Source organism: Taudactylus pleione, unplaced genomic scaffold (genome assembly GCF_031769625.1).
Source record: "Taudactylus pleione unplaced genomic scaffold, aTauple2 ptg000703l, whole genome shotgun sequence".
Lineage (NCBI taxonomy): Eukaryota > Metazoa > Chordata > Amphibia > Anura > Myobatrachidae > Taudactylus > Taudactylus pleione.
In genome coordinates this window covers 143,480-158,126 of record NW_028285105.1, presented here as the reverse complement: position 1 = coordinate 158,126, position 14,647 = coordinate 143,480, and the positions used below count along the sequence as shown (strand labels likewise).

Sequence of the window (14,647 nt, the reverse complement as noted above, 5' to 3'; positions counted from 1 at the left end):
ATGGGGCTGTGTAGCCACAGACTGTTCAGAATGCCCATGCTGACCCCTGTTCACTGCCGAAAGCACCTACAATGGACACTTTAGCATCAGCACTGGGCCATGGAGCAATAGAAGATCGCCCGATCTGATGAATCACGTTTTCTTTTACATCATGTGGATCATCAGAGTGCGTGTGTCATTTACCTGGGAAAGAGATGGCATCAGGATGCAAGCCGACTGAAGCAGTGTGATGGTCTGGGCAATGCTCTACTGGGAAATCTTGGGTCCTAGCATTCATGTGGATGTTACTTTGACACGTACCACCTACCTAAACATTGTTGCAGACTAAGTGCACACTCTCATGGCAAGGGTATTCCCTTATGGTAGTGGCCTCTTTCAGCAGGATAATGCGCCCTGCCACACTGCACAAATTGCTCAAGAATGTTTTGAGGACCATGACAAAGAGTTCAAGGTGTTGACTTGGCCTCCAAATTCCCCAGATAACAATCAAATTGAGCATTTGTGTGATGTGCTGGAAAAACAAGTCCAAGCCATGGAGACCCCACCTCTCAACTGACAAGACTTCTAGGATCTGCTGCGAATGTCTTGTGCCAGGTACCACAGTCCACCTTCAGAGGTCTTGTGGAGCCCATGCATAGACAAGTCACATCTATTTTTGGTGCACAAGGGGGACCTACACAATATTAGGCAGGTGGTTAATCATATGGCTGATGGGTTTAAGACAGGGGTATTCAACATGCAGCCCCCTTGGCTACTGTGAAACTACACATCCCAGGATGCCCTGCCACAACTTTAGCATGCCCTAATTGCAAAACTGTGCCGGGGAATGCTTGGATATGTAGTTCAACAGCAGTTGGAGGGCCGCATTCTGAATACCCCTGGTGTAAGGTGTCTCTGTACCCATGCATTAATAGTGTGAGTGGAAGCAACCAAGTAAAATCTCTTATGTCTTCTTTAAATATATGTTGTACTGACTTTTGTCTTATACTTTCACTGTTGTAATTCATTCATTGTAAGTAGACTCTGCAAATATCCAGCTATCTTTGGCTGTGGTTACACAATTTATACATGCAATCTGGGAATATTGTGCTTTTCCCTTCTATGTGCCAGCTGTATGCACACGTTCACTGCGTTTTGCTCCTAATATTTGATGCTTCTGTATTCATATTAACATTCATCACTGGTGCAAATTCTATCACACAAATCTTTGTTCTATCAGACACCGAGGTGTGCTTCGGTCAGACCTGGCTAACCTGTGGCTCTCCAGCTGTTGTGAAATTACAAGTCCTGCATACCCTGCCACATTTGTACGATTAGGGCATACTTGCCAACTCTCCCTGATTATCAGGGAGACACCCTGAAATAGTAGCAATCTCTGACTCCCTGAAGAGTCTAGTAATCTCCCTGATTGCACCTTACCCCCATTAGCTGTTCTATAAAAAACAATACACACACACATATATATACTGAAAAAGGAAAAGTGGCACTCACATCAAACAGAAAATATCAAATGCTGGGGTGTCAACCCAAAAAGTGGAATCCACAGACGCCACTCATTAGATAGATTTGAAAAAAAGGGAGCACTCACCAGGCTTTAAAAGAAGTATTCACGTTTTTAATCTTAATCATAGCATGGCTCCTCGACGTTTCGGTCACAGTGCATGACCTTCTTCAACAGACATAGCCCAATTGTAAAGACAAACACAACAACTACCAGGTAGGATCCAGAAATAGAACTTACCTTGACACAACAGCCTCTTATACCCCTTAACTAATGAGGAGATTGCACAGGGCGCACACCTGATCACCTTTCATGTGACTGACATCGGCATGACGTCACTTCCGGTCGCGGACCTCACAACATAGTGTAGTAACATGTAAACACGGGACAAACTAACACCAATCATAAGCACTAAGTGCGCAGAGCGTGTGTCAAGCACGCGATCGCGCTAACATAACAGCACAACATGTGCTCACAGTCCCGTCCGGGTAATCACAATGGAATTCACTCACAATGTTGGTAACCAAGGCAACCTACAGGAACCGGACGTGCACAAAGTAAACATCCGGTTGGCAGCGCTATGTATTTCTGGTAGTCACAGCAACCACCAACTACGGAAGCTCTGAGTTGCTACATTAATCAAAACGAGGTTATAAACAAGTTGTCAAGACAACAAATATTATAGAGGGCAACAGGTTAGTGTACTAACCGCAAATATAGTAAATATCGGGGCAGACACCCCTGATATAGATGCAGCCTACAAAACAAGTGTTGCATATTTGGTACAATATGAGGATAATAAAAGCCTCATATTATGGTCAGGATATAGAGGCAAGTTGTGTCATTGTATCACAAAAAAATGCGGTAACACAAATAATTCAATACAATATACAAAAAAATTCTATAAAGCATATGAAAACAAACAGATAATAAAGAAAAAGAAAGATAAATTAAATGAAGAAGCACAGGGTCATTGGAAGGCGGCAGCACAAAAATAGAAAAACTTGTCATAAAAAATTAACGTAAGAAAATATTAAATGGGTTACTTTCGTTCAAACCCTTAGGTATGAGGGTCTCTAGTTGGAAAATCCATTTCGTTTCCAATTTCCTCAGCAATAATGAGTGATCACCCCCTCTTATCGGTGGAGGTACCCAATCGATGATACATTTCAGCGCAGAAACTTGGTGTTGGAAAGCTAAAAAATGTCCAGCGACCGGTTTATCAGTTCTTCCACAGCTTAGTGCTGAACGAATAGCACTTTGATGATTCGCCATCCGTTCTCTAAAAGGACGAGTGGTAAGGCCAACATAGGCTAACCCATACGGGCACGTAAGTAGGTAGATAACGTGGTCCATCAGACAGTGTAATTTATACTTTATTTTAATAGGCTTTCCACTATGAGGATGTGGAAAGGACGAGCCTGGCGTCATGGACCTGCAAGTGGTGCACCCTGTACACCGAAAGCAACCTGGTTTCTGTGTTTGTAGCCACGTCTGGTCAGTATTGTTGGTAAATCCCAGAGGGCGCATTAGTATATCCTTCAGGTTTTTGCCACGTTTATATGCCATCAGCTGAGCTTTTTTTGATTTTTGACCCAAAGAAGAGTCAGAGCTGATAATGGACCAATGTTTTTTCACAGATTAAGAAATGACTGATGATTTATGGTCATATTGTGTGACATAGATCATTCTATCTTGTGATTTACGTGTACTTCTGGAGCCGCGGTATTTCCTAGCCCTGGTGAGGCAACCCTCTATCTTGGAGTTCGAATAACCTCTTGATCGGAACCTGTCCTTCATTTCAGTAATTTGTTCCTCAGCTTTGAGGGGATTAGAGTTGTTCTGGTATACTCTTAAAAATTGAGATATAGGAAGACTCTCTTTCAACCACGGGGGATGGTTACTGGTTGCAAATAGTAGAGAGTTCCTATCAGTCTCTTTACGAAAGAGTGTTGTCTTCAAAAACAAACCATTAAAGGTAATTGTCAAATCCAGAAAATTCAATGAAGTAGGGTTGCATGTATAAGTAAATTTAACCGTAGAGTCCAGACCATTCAGGGCCGCCACCATCTCAATGAGTGTCTCCTCAGTGTCATTCCAAATTAAAAAAATGTCGTCAATAAAACGTTTATAGTAAGAAATTTTATGACCAAAAGTAGGTATAATATAAGTATCCTCAAATTCATGCATGAAAATGTTTGCATAGGCCGGCGCCAGGTTTGAACCCATCGCCGTACCTGATTTCTGTACATAATAATCTCCATTGTACATGAAGTGGTTCTTCTCAAGAACCAATGACAACTGCAGAAGAAATTCAATGGGTATGTGTGTATTACTCTTCTCAGTGAGAAATTTACGTACAGAACAAATCTCACGATCGTGTGGTATAACAGTGTATAAGGATGATACATCCAATGATACTAGTAACATAGTGTTAGGTAAATCATGCAGTAAAGCCAGTTTATCAAGAAAGTCACTGGTATCCCTGATGTAACTAGGTATCAAAGGTACCACCTCTTGCAGCACACTTTTTGACAATTACCTTTAATGGTTTGTTTTTGGAGACAACACTCTTTCGTAAAGAGACTGATAGGAACTCTCTACTATTTGCAACCAGTAACCATCCCCCGCGGTTGAAAGAGAGTCTTCCTATATCTCAATTTTTAAGAGTATACCGGAACAACTCTAATCCCATCAAAGCTGAGGAGCAAATTACTGAAATGAAGGACAGGTTCAGATCAAGAGGTTATTCGAACTCCAAGATAGAGGGGGTTGCCTCACCAGGGCTAGGAAATACCGCGGCTCCAGAAGTACACGTAAAACACAATATAGAATGATCTATGTCACACAATATGACCATAAATCATTGGTCCATTATCAGCTCTGACTCTTCTTTGGGTCAAAAATAAAAAAAACCTCCGCTGATGGCATATAAACGTGGCAAAAACCTGAAGGATATACTAATGCGCCCTCTGGGATTTACCAACAATACTGACCAGACGTGGCTACAAACACAGAAACCAGGTTGCTTTCGGTGTACAGGGTGCACCACTTGCAGGTCCATGACGCCAGGCTCGTCCTTTCCACATCCTCATAGTGGAAAGCCTATTAAAATAAAGTATAGATTACACTGTCTGATGGACCACGTAATCTACCTACTTACGTGACCATATGGGTTAGCCTATGTTGGCCTTACCACTCGTCCTTTTAGAGAACGGATGGCGAATCATCGAAGTGCTAATCGTTCAGCACTAAGCTGTGGAAGAACTGATAAACCGGACGCTGGACATTTTTTAGCTTTCCAACACCAAGTTTCTGCGCTGAAATGTCGTATCATCGATTGGGTACCTCCACCGATAAGAGGGGGTGATCACTCATTATTGCTGAGGAAATTGGAAACGAAATGGATTTTCCACTAGAGACCCTCATACCTAAAGGTTTGAATGAAAGTGACCCATTTAATATTTTCTAACGATATTTTTTTATGTCAAGTTTTTCTATTTTTGTGCTGCCGCCTTCCAATGACCCTGTGCTTCTTCATTTAATTTATCTTTCTTTTTCTTTATTATCTCTTTGTTTTCATGCTTTATAGAATTTTTTTGTATATTGTATTGAATTATTTGTGTTACCGCTATTTTTGTGATACAATGACACAACTTGCCTCTATATCCTGACCATAATATGAGGCTTTTATTATCCTCATATTGTACCAAATATGCAACACTTGTTTTGTAGGCTGCATCTATATCAGGGGTGTCTGCCCCGATATTTACTATATTTGCGGTTAGTACACTAACCTGTTGCCCTCTATAATATTTGTTGTCTTGACAACTTGTTTATAACCTCGTTTTGATTAATGTAGCAACTCAGAGCTTCCGTAGTTGGTGGTTGCAGTGACTACCAGAAATACATAGCGCTGCCAACCGGATGTTTACTTTGTGCACGTCCGGTTCCTGTAGGTTGCCTTGGTTACCAACATTGTGAGTGAATTCCATTGTGATTACCCGGACGGGACTGTGAGCACATGTTGTGCTGTTATGTTAGCGAGATCGCGTGCTTGACACACGCTCTGCGCACTTAGTGCTTATGATTGGTGTTAGTTTGTCCCGTGTTTACATGTTACTACACTATGTTGTGAGGTCCGCGACCGGAAGTGACGTCATGCCGATGTCAGTCACATGAAAGGTGATCAGGTGTGCGCCCTGTGCAATCTCCTCATTAGTTAAGGGGTATAAGAGGCTGTTGTCAAGGTAAGTTCTATTTCTGGATCCTACCTGGTAGTTGTTATTTGTCCTTACAATTGGGCTATGTCTCTTGAAGAAGGTCATGCACTGTGACCGAAATGTCGAGGAGCCATGCTATGATTATATATATATATATATATAGACCATTAATATTTCTTTGCATTGGTTATAAAGACAATGATCCCTATGGGTACATGTATTTTCTGAAAAGTATCAGTAAAATCTACTTGTTTATGAATACACACTAACTGCTTTTGGTCTCATTTACATTTAGATGTAAGTCAATTTTATGACACACCTCTCAGATGTAGTAGTACAGTCCACTTTACCACCGCGCTCATAGGTGTTGCTTTCACAGTCTCCATGTAAGTAAGCAAGTACGTATTAGGGTATGCTAAAACTGTGGCAGGACATGTTGTTATGTGTAGTTTCACAACAGCTGGAGAGTTACAGGTTGGCCAGGCCTGGCCTAGATTTTATGCAGCCAGTAATGGTTAGGGACCACAGTTTTATAAATAGCAGAGTACATGGCCATCTCCTTGTATACCCATAGTACTGTTGTTGTTCTCCACTCCCTTGTGTCAACTTCCATAATGCTTATATTGGCAAATGGCTTTTAACACTCATTCTTTGACAGACTTCAATGCATTTAGTTGGACAAGTTTTAGTTTTATAGTGGGGCAAGAGGTGATTATAATTAATTTGTGGGGTTATTAGGTCATAGTGGTATTTATTTGGGACTAATTTAATACAGGGCTTAGTTTGTTGAGGAAAGCAATTAAGTGTGATTACTAGTTCATGTTGGGGGTCTTTTTTTTCAGGGGGGGGATAGGTATATTTATTAAATGTGGGTATTTCATGTTGCGGCAAATTGGTTGGAAATAGTTATGTTTATTAAATGTGAATATTAATTTGATCTCTGGGCTGCATCCATGCACAATAGGCCTATTAAATGTGAATACTATTTTTTATATGATGTGATTGGTTGTAGGAGGGATGAATAATAAATAAATATGGGCGCTATTAAATGAGTAGTAGCAGTATGGAATGACATTGCCACACATTCTAGTTTCTTTTAAAGACTTTCAGGACTTTAGTCACAACAATAAGTCAAAGATTTCCAAATTAACAGCTGTGTTTTTTTTTTTTTTTTTTTAAATGAGATCAGATTGGTCACAATTCCTGTATGTGCTAGATGCTCACCGATTATGGAATGCATGGCTTTTGAGAAAGAGGAGAAGGTAAATAATAACTACATTCCCAATAAAGTGTGTTTATTGACTTAAAGCAGCACACCACCTAAATAAAAGATCTGCCCTTGCTCTTGTCTGGAGCATTGGGGCTGCCACATGCATGGGACTCAGTTCTGTAATACAGATACCAGAAAATCAATTGAATTCACCATTTTTAAACACTTGTATACGAGTAGGCGTGAGAGCAGCCCCAGATGGGGGTTGGCACTTTAGTAAAATTCTCAGTAGGTGGTAGTACAGCAAATCCCTTTTTCCCAATAAATGTAGAGCAGACTAAACTGAGTCAGCATGTTTTTTCCCCATTAACGGTTTACAATTTCAGTGTTTCCTACCTCATCGGAAATTAAAGTGAGCCTGTCACCTGCACCTGAAGAAACATATAAACAAGTATTTGTTACATTTAGGTCTTATACTGTAGCATCATGTTTTATCACGTCTGCATGTATCTATCTTCTGGCAGGAATAAACATTAATGAAAGTGTTGAAAACCCATGTGCTGGCAGGAGCAAGGGTCACTATACACGAGTAGCTCTTTATGGAAATCTGTGCAAGTTAATGCAAAGGTCCTAAGTGGCTCTGAACAATCACATAAGATGACACATATATTACTAGATTAGCCCGCAGGACAGCATTCAAACAACTAGTTTGCATTATGGCTAAGACAAAATAAAATGAATACATAGGTAAGGGCACGAATGCTGTGTGTTAATAACTGTACATTGGAACTACGCTTAGGGTGTTAAAACCACCAATTTGAAATAACAGAATAAAGAAGTGATCCCATTTCACCTCAAAATCGAGGTTCAGGCCCCCTGGTTGCAATGTACCAAATCCATATATATCTCTCATTTCTGCTCTAGACAACTGGCTAGCTAAATCTCTCTGTCTCCAGTGTCCTTTAACCCATTGTAATCCTACAAAACTCCTGATTGCTGCAGGAGAGCAATTGTGAGTTAGTCTAAAGTGGTTCGACAGGGCATGACTCTCTAGACTCCTACTTATATTCCTGAGGTGTTCCCCAATATGTAATTTTAGGGGTCTAGAGGTCCTTCCTATGTAATACAATCCACAATCACATTGTATAGCGTAAACCACATTTCTTGTATTGCAGGTGATGAACTCCTTTATCCTAAGCTTTTTTTCATTTATCAGTACCTCGCTAATTTAGGATGTACTAACTTTACCATTTCCCTTATACCCCACACAAGACCCGCAATGATAAAAACCTTTTGATCTTATGCCAACCGTAGGTTTTGAGGGGGAAATGGCACTTATTACTAAATTGGTACTTATATTCAGTGCCCGTCTATACAGTATATGTACTTTGGTTTCTGGGGTCCCCTTAGACCACCGGAGAAACCGATAGTCTCAGGGATAAATTCTGTAACATCCAACTTATGAGAATTCACTGATTTTTGCCTACAGCCATTAGTTCTCCATAATAAATCCCACCTTAAGGATACTACAGCTCTCTTGGACCATCTAAAAACAATAGAATGGCAGGATGGATATATTATGGTTACTGCTGATGTACGATCTTTGTACACCACTATTCAACATCAAGAAGGTGTAAGAGCAGTTAGAAACTTCTTGAAGAACAGTGAGATTGATCCTAGACTTCAAGATTTCATAGTAGAAGCAGTCATGTTTATTTTAAATATATTATATATATACACACACACACATATATATATATATATATATATATATATATTTTGTTTTAAATAATAATTATTTTATATTCAAGAACAATTTTTATTTACAGAATATCGGGGCTGCTATGGGCACCAGATCCTATACCAAGTTATGCTAATATATTTATGGGGCAGGGAGAGAAAGAGTCCATTTGGAGTCAACACCCCCATGGTGCGAACCTGGTGTCATGGTCCCGATACATAGATGACGTCCTTTTTATCTGGAGTGAAGGAGAAGATACCTTGAATTAATTTTACACTTATTTAAATACTAATGATCTTAATATAGAATTTACTTTTACAGCAACAGGGAAACTATTATTTATTTAGATGTATGCATCTACAATCTAAATTGAAGGAGGACAGATACAAACCAAAAACTGTTCAAAGCCAACAGATTCCCTCAGTTATATTCAGGCGGATAGCTGCAACCATCCTAACTGGTTGAGATCTATGCCAGGTGGGCGGCTAAGGAGATTGAAGCGCAATTGCACACTAAATTATGTATACGTAGAACAGACTGTGGAGATGCAAAGAAAATTCTTAGCATGTGGGTAGTAACAGGAAGTCGTCCAAAAAGCAGTTGAGATAGTTATGAAGATCCCTAGACAGATCCCTACTATTATCAAAGAAATGCAATGAGAATAAATCCAATGCATACGAGTGGGCATTTATTAAAAATTTTAGTAACCAGCACAAATTGCTGGAAAAATCAATTAGAAAACACTGGGGAATATTACAAAAAGATCCAGTAATAGGACCCGCATTACCCCAGAAACCAAAGTACATATATAGACAGGCACCGAATTTAAGTACCAATTTAGTTACAAGTCCCCGTCCACCCTCAAAACTTACGGTGGGCATAAGATCGAAAGGTTTCTATCGTTGCGGGTCTTGTATGGGGTGTATGTAAATTGATAATATTAGTACATCCAAAATTAGTGAGGTACTGATAAACTCCTTTATCCTAAACTTTTTTCATTTATCTCCTGCAATACAAGAAATGTGGCTTACATAAAACAATGTGATTGTGGAATGTATTACATAGGAAGGACCTCTAGACCCCTAAAAATATGTATTGGGGAACACCTCAGGAATATACGTAGGAGTCTAGAGAGTCATGCCCTGTCGGTCCACTTTAGACTAACTCTCAATTGCTCTTCTGCAGCAATCAGGAGTTTTGTAGGATTACAATGGGTTAAAGGACACTGGAGACGGAGAGATTTAGCTAGCCAGTTGGCTAGAGCAGAAATGAGAAATATATATGAATTAGGTACATTGCAACCAGGGGGCCTGAACCTCGATTTTGAGGTGAAGTGTTTCTTGTGAACTAGACTCTTTCTCCAGGGATGTAGTTAATAGACCGGCGGACGCAATGCCGCCGGTCTAAATCCTGACTGGACCAGCCCGACAAGGGACTTAAGGTAGGCTATCTTAATTCCAACTCCGGAGGACCGACCCCTGCCATCCCGATCGTCCGCTGACGGGCAAGTATAACAGTTAGCCCAGGGATAGGGGGGGGTAGGTTTAGGGACCCCCGGGGGAAGGCTAGGGTTAGCCTGAAGGGGAGGGTTAGGCACTAGGAGGGTAGGTTAGGGTTAGGCAGCCCCCAGGATGGTTAGGTTTAGGGTGCGGGAGAGGGGGTTAGGTTTAGGCACCCCTGGGGGGAGGTTAGGGCTAGGTACTAGGAAGGGAGATTAGGCACCCCTAAAAAAGGGTTGGGGGGAAAGAGAGTAGGGGTTAGGGTACTTACCAACGCCTGTCTGGATTCTCTCACTGTCGGGATTTGAACCGGCGGCTGTTGAGCCACCGGTATTTCAATCCCATTCCCTTTCTCCATATGTCACTTTTTCTGTGGTGAAGGTGCATGTTACAGAATCTGTGTGTGAACATAAATATTTGCATTGGATACATTAATATGTATACCTCTTTAATTCTTCATTAGATCATTGTATATGTCTCTGAGAATAAAGCCCGGCCAGGCTGTTTTTAACTACATCGGAGAAACTTGATTTGAATCCCGACATAAAACATCAAACAAAAGCTAGAATATAAACAAATGGATCGCAATGCAAGCTATACAGCTTCTGACAAAAGGTGAATACTCCGTTGAATGAGAAAGAAAACGCCAGCTGAATAGTTTAATCTTGAGACGATATATCCATTGCATGATGGGATTTGTAGTTATAGATTGCATGCTGTTCCGATTGGTCATTGCTATGACAACGGAACACATTTAAGTATGGGACTCCTAGCGCACAGGATCATGGGACTTGTATGCGCATTAAGTGTATAGTGATCAGTTGCGCTGGAACCAATTAATTAGTTAGGAGGACTGATATAAGGTTACTCAGGACAGCACATGGCATTTGACTGTATGGATTACCTTGAGTAAGACCCCGGAGATGGTCGGAATGCGTGGGTGCCGTGGTGACTGCTAGAGACAATCCGGCGTGGACAGGACTCAGGATGAAGTGTATACCCAGGATTGCAGCTGGGTAACTCCTTTATTGCTTCGTGCGATATTAAGAACTTCCCGTTGCCAGTTCTGCCAACAGCTGGTAAACGCCTCTTTGACAGCCAGTTGAGGATTGCGCTATAGTGGAGCTTATATATGCCATGTGATTTACCACATAATATGTTATATGTGCTTTTATTATATATATGTTTTCATCTTTATGTCTGAAGTTGCTATTTTATCTGGGAGTTTATTAAACGGCATTACACTATATATGCTATTTTCCCCTTTTATGTTTCACAACTGAGGAAGTCGACAGCTAAAGAAGGGTTTTAACCAAAGGCATTCAGGATCCTATAATCAGCAGAATCTTCATTTAGGAGTCTATCAATTTATTTATGTGTGTGTGATTAAGCGCTATATTGTCACCAGCATACGTCTTATTTGTGTGTCACTGTTTTGGTGGAGGTTTTTGGACCACCTCTTAGTGGACTTGGTTTCATAAGCTGCTTATTTCTATTGCGTACCTGTGCACCCAGCTATATTTATTGCATACAAGGAAGTGATACAATACGCTAGATGTTCATTATAACTAGTAACACCAACACTGGGCCTGCCAGTAAACACAGAAAGTCATGTTGAATTTTGAAAATTTTACTTGAAGTACTCAGAGAAATAAAAATGTTAAATAACATTTACAATAAATAGAGTCTAGAACCTTAAGTTTTGGTCTCTAAAATAGTAATTACATAAGTATAAAAACACATGATCAAGCAAAAAAATGTTTAATTAGTAGGTCAGTCATAAATAAATCTGCAGAAATGAAATAACAAAGAATAGATCTGTTTTTCTGGGATAAATGTTGCATGTTAGTTGTAATCAGACCTCATCCATACGTAGAGCTGCACTACATTCATCAATGCTTCACACTTTAGCAAGTCATTTTTTAGTTACATTTTTACACTTAATATACAAATGCAATTCTATGTACATTTAATAATGAATTTCTATAGAGATAGATGCCAAGTCTAATCTTCCAGGTCAAGAGTGCCAAATGCCACAAAGTCGTCTCTTAAAATATAGAAAACAAATGTAAGTGAAACATTGGTCTTTGGCATCTCTTCATATCCGGAAGAAATATAGATTTAGGAAAAAAATAGTTGCTATCATCATGAAAACTGAAAAATCCATCCATCACATAAAATAAGCACAGCACCAGAATGCCACACAACTGAACACACACATCTGCAAAAAGTTTTGCCTTATCAAAAGGTTGAAGATTCAGTAAGTACTTTGGTGTCATTCATTTCTTGTTTCTTCTTAATAGACCACACAACAGAGGGCAGGGCTCTATTAACTGGTTCACTTTTTGCACAACCCTGTCATTTGCATACTTGCTGTTGAATGTGAAGTAAAAATTCATAATAGGAAAATGCAGCTTCTGATCGGTCCTCAATTAAATGCTGGAAAAACTCAGTCTTTCCAACACTATCATCCCTGAAATGACACAAAAGTTACTTCTACAAAGCTCCCATAAGAGACACAGAATATTTTTGCAACAAAAGCAACACATTCTAGCACCTTTGTGTTAGTTTTTGAAATTAAAAACTATCTTGGCTTAAAGTCAATCAGCAGAATCCAATATAAATACATAACAGGTAGTGTGCAATATATTAACTTATAAATTACACAGTTACTCATAATAAGAAAGGCCAGCATACATTACATAAATAATAAAATGATCATCCAAGTAGCGTACAATAGATGTAGGATTAGGGATGCTGTACAGTACAATGTACAAACAGGTGATATTTCCAGATGCTATTCTGGATGAACTGCATATTTACCATTTATTTTACAATGTATACAAAGTATTATTATCTGTTGTGGAGAAACTGAAATCACAGTATGGCTCCGAGCCTGGATAGACAGGTTATTGAATGCTTACAAGCCAACATTTCAAACATTCTTTTAGAACTTACTCCAAATTTACATTACAATAAAACAAAAGTAATTGTTATGGTCGTCAGAGTTATAATTGAAGAGGAATCTTATTCCCAAGGTCATAGTTCAAAATACAATGCAAATTCATTAGAAAAGCATACTGTATAAGAAAATATCTGAAATACTTACTTCAACACATATAAAACAGGATTCAAAGGACTATCCTGTTTAAGCCATGAAATGAAATGTCTTGTTCTTTCTGAAGCCACAGTGTCTAAATCAGGGAGCTGAGTCTGCACGGAGAATAACTAGGTTAGTCAAATAAAAGCAACAATTTTATAAATAAAAGGTGAGAAAAAAATAACGGTATGTCGTACTGGAGCTGTATCCAAGATCTCAGATACAGAGCCAGTACTACAAATCATTATTTTTTCTCACCTCTGATCTTGGTCCATATGGGTAGGACCTAGGTATTGTCAGTAATCTGCTTATCACCTCTTTGTAAAGCACTATATAGGATATCACTATGCCTTTCGATTTTATTCAGAAATAACTAAATTATCAAAGAACATTTCATGCAAAGTGTCTGTATGGAGCATGTGGGTTTCTGAAATCCAACGATTTAAGATTGTAATTGTGCTGATACTGGGAAATGATGTACCATATGCATAACATTAGACACTATATTATATTAGATACTGGGAAATGATGTACCATATGCATAACATTAGACACTATATTATATTAGATACTGGGAAATGATGTACCATATGCATAACATTAGACACTATATTATATTAGATACTGGGAAATGATGTACCATATGCATAACATTAGACACTATATTATATTAGATACTGGGAAATGATGTACCATATGCATAACATTAGACACTATATTATATTAGATACTGGGAAATGATGTACCATATGCATAACATTAGACACTATATTATATTAGATACTGGGAAATGATGTACCATATGCATAACATTAGACACTATATTATATTAGATACTGGGAAATTATGTACCATATGCATAACATTAGACACTATATTATATTAGATACTGGGAAATGATGTACCATATGCATAACATTAGACACTATATTATATTAGATACTGGGAAATGATGTACCATATGCATAACATTAGACACTATATTATATTAGATACTGGGAAATGATGTACCATATGCATAACATTAGACACTATATTATATTAGATACTGGGAAATGATGTACCATATGCATAACATTAGACACTATATTATATTAGATACTGGGAAATGATGTACCATATGCATAACATTAGACACTATATTATATTAGATACTGGGAAATGATGTACCATATGCATAACATTAGACACTATATTATATTAGATACTGGGAAATGATGTACCATATGCATAACATTAGACACTATATTATATTAGATACTGGGAAATGATGTACCATATGCATAACATTAGACACTATATTATATTAGATACTGGGAAATGATGTACCATATGCATAACATTAGACACTATATTATATTAGACACTATATT

The 14,647-nt window shown here is 38.8% G+C and overlaps 1 protein-coding gene across 2 annotated transcripts in view; it reads right to left on the bottom strand.

Annotated features, from left to right (window-relative positions):
• Window positions 1-11,919: 11,919 nt before the first annotated feature.
• SEC24B (SEC24 homolog B, COPII component) overlaps window positions 11,920-14,647 on the bottom strand; it is an 81,829-nt gene continuing 79,101 nt past the window's right edge. For both annotated transcript variants that reach the window (XM_088456433.1, XM_088456434.1), the window contains 2 exons: window positions 13,284-13,387; window positions 11,920-12,647 (listed from right to left, as the gene is read on the bottom strand). In XM_088456433.1, the coding sequence (XP_088312559.1) occupies window positions 12,533-12,647; window positions 13,284-13,387 (219 nt within the window). In that variant the 3' untranslated portion in view covers window positions 11,920-12,532. The remainder of the gene's footprint in view (window positions 12,648-13,283; window positions 13,388-14,647) is intronic.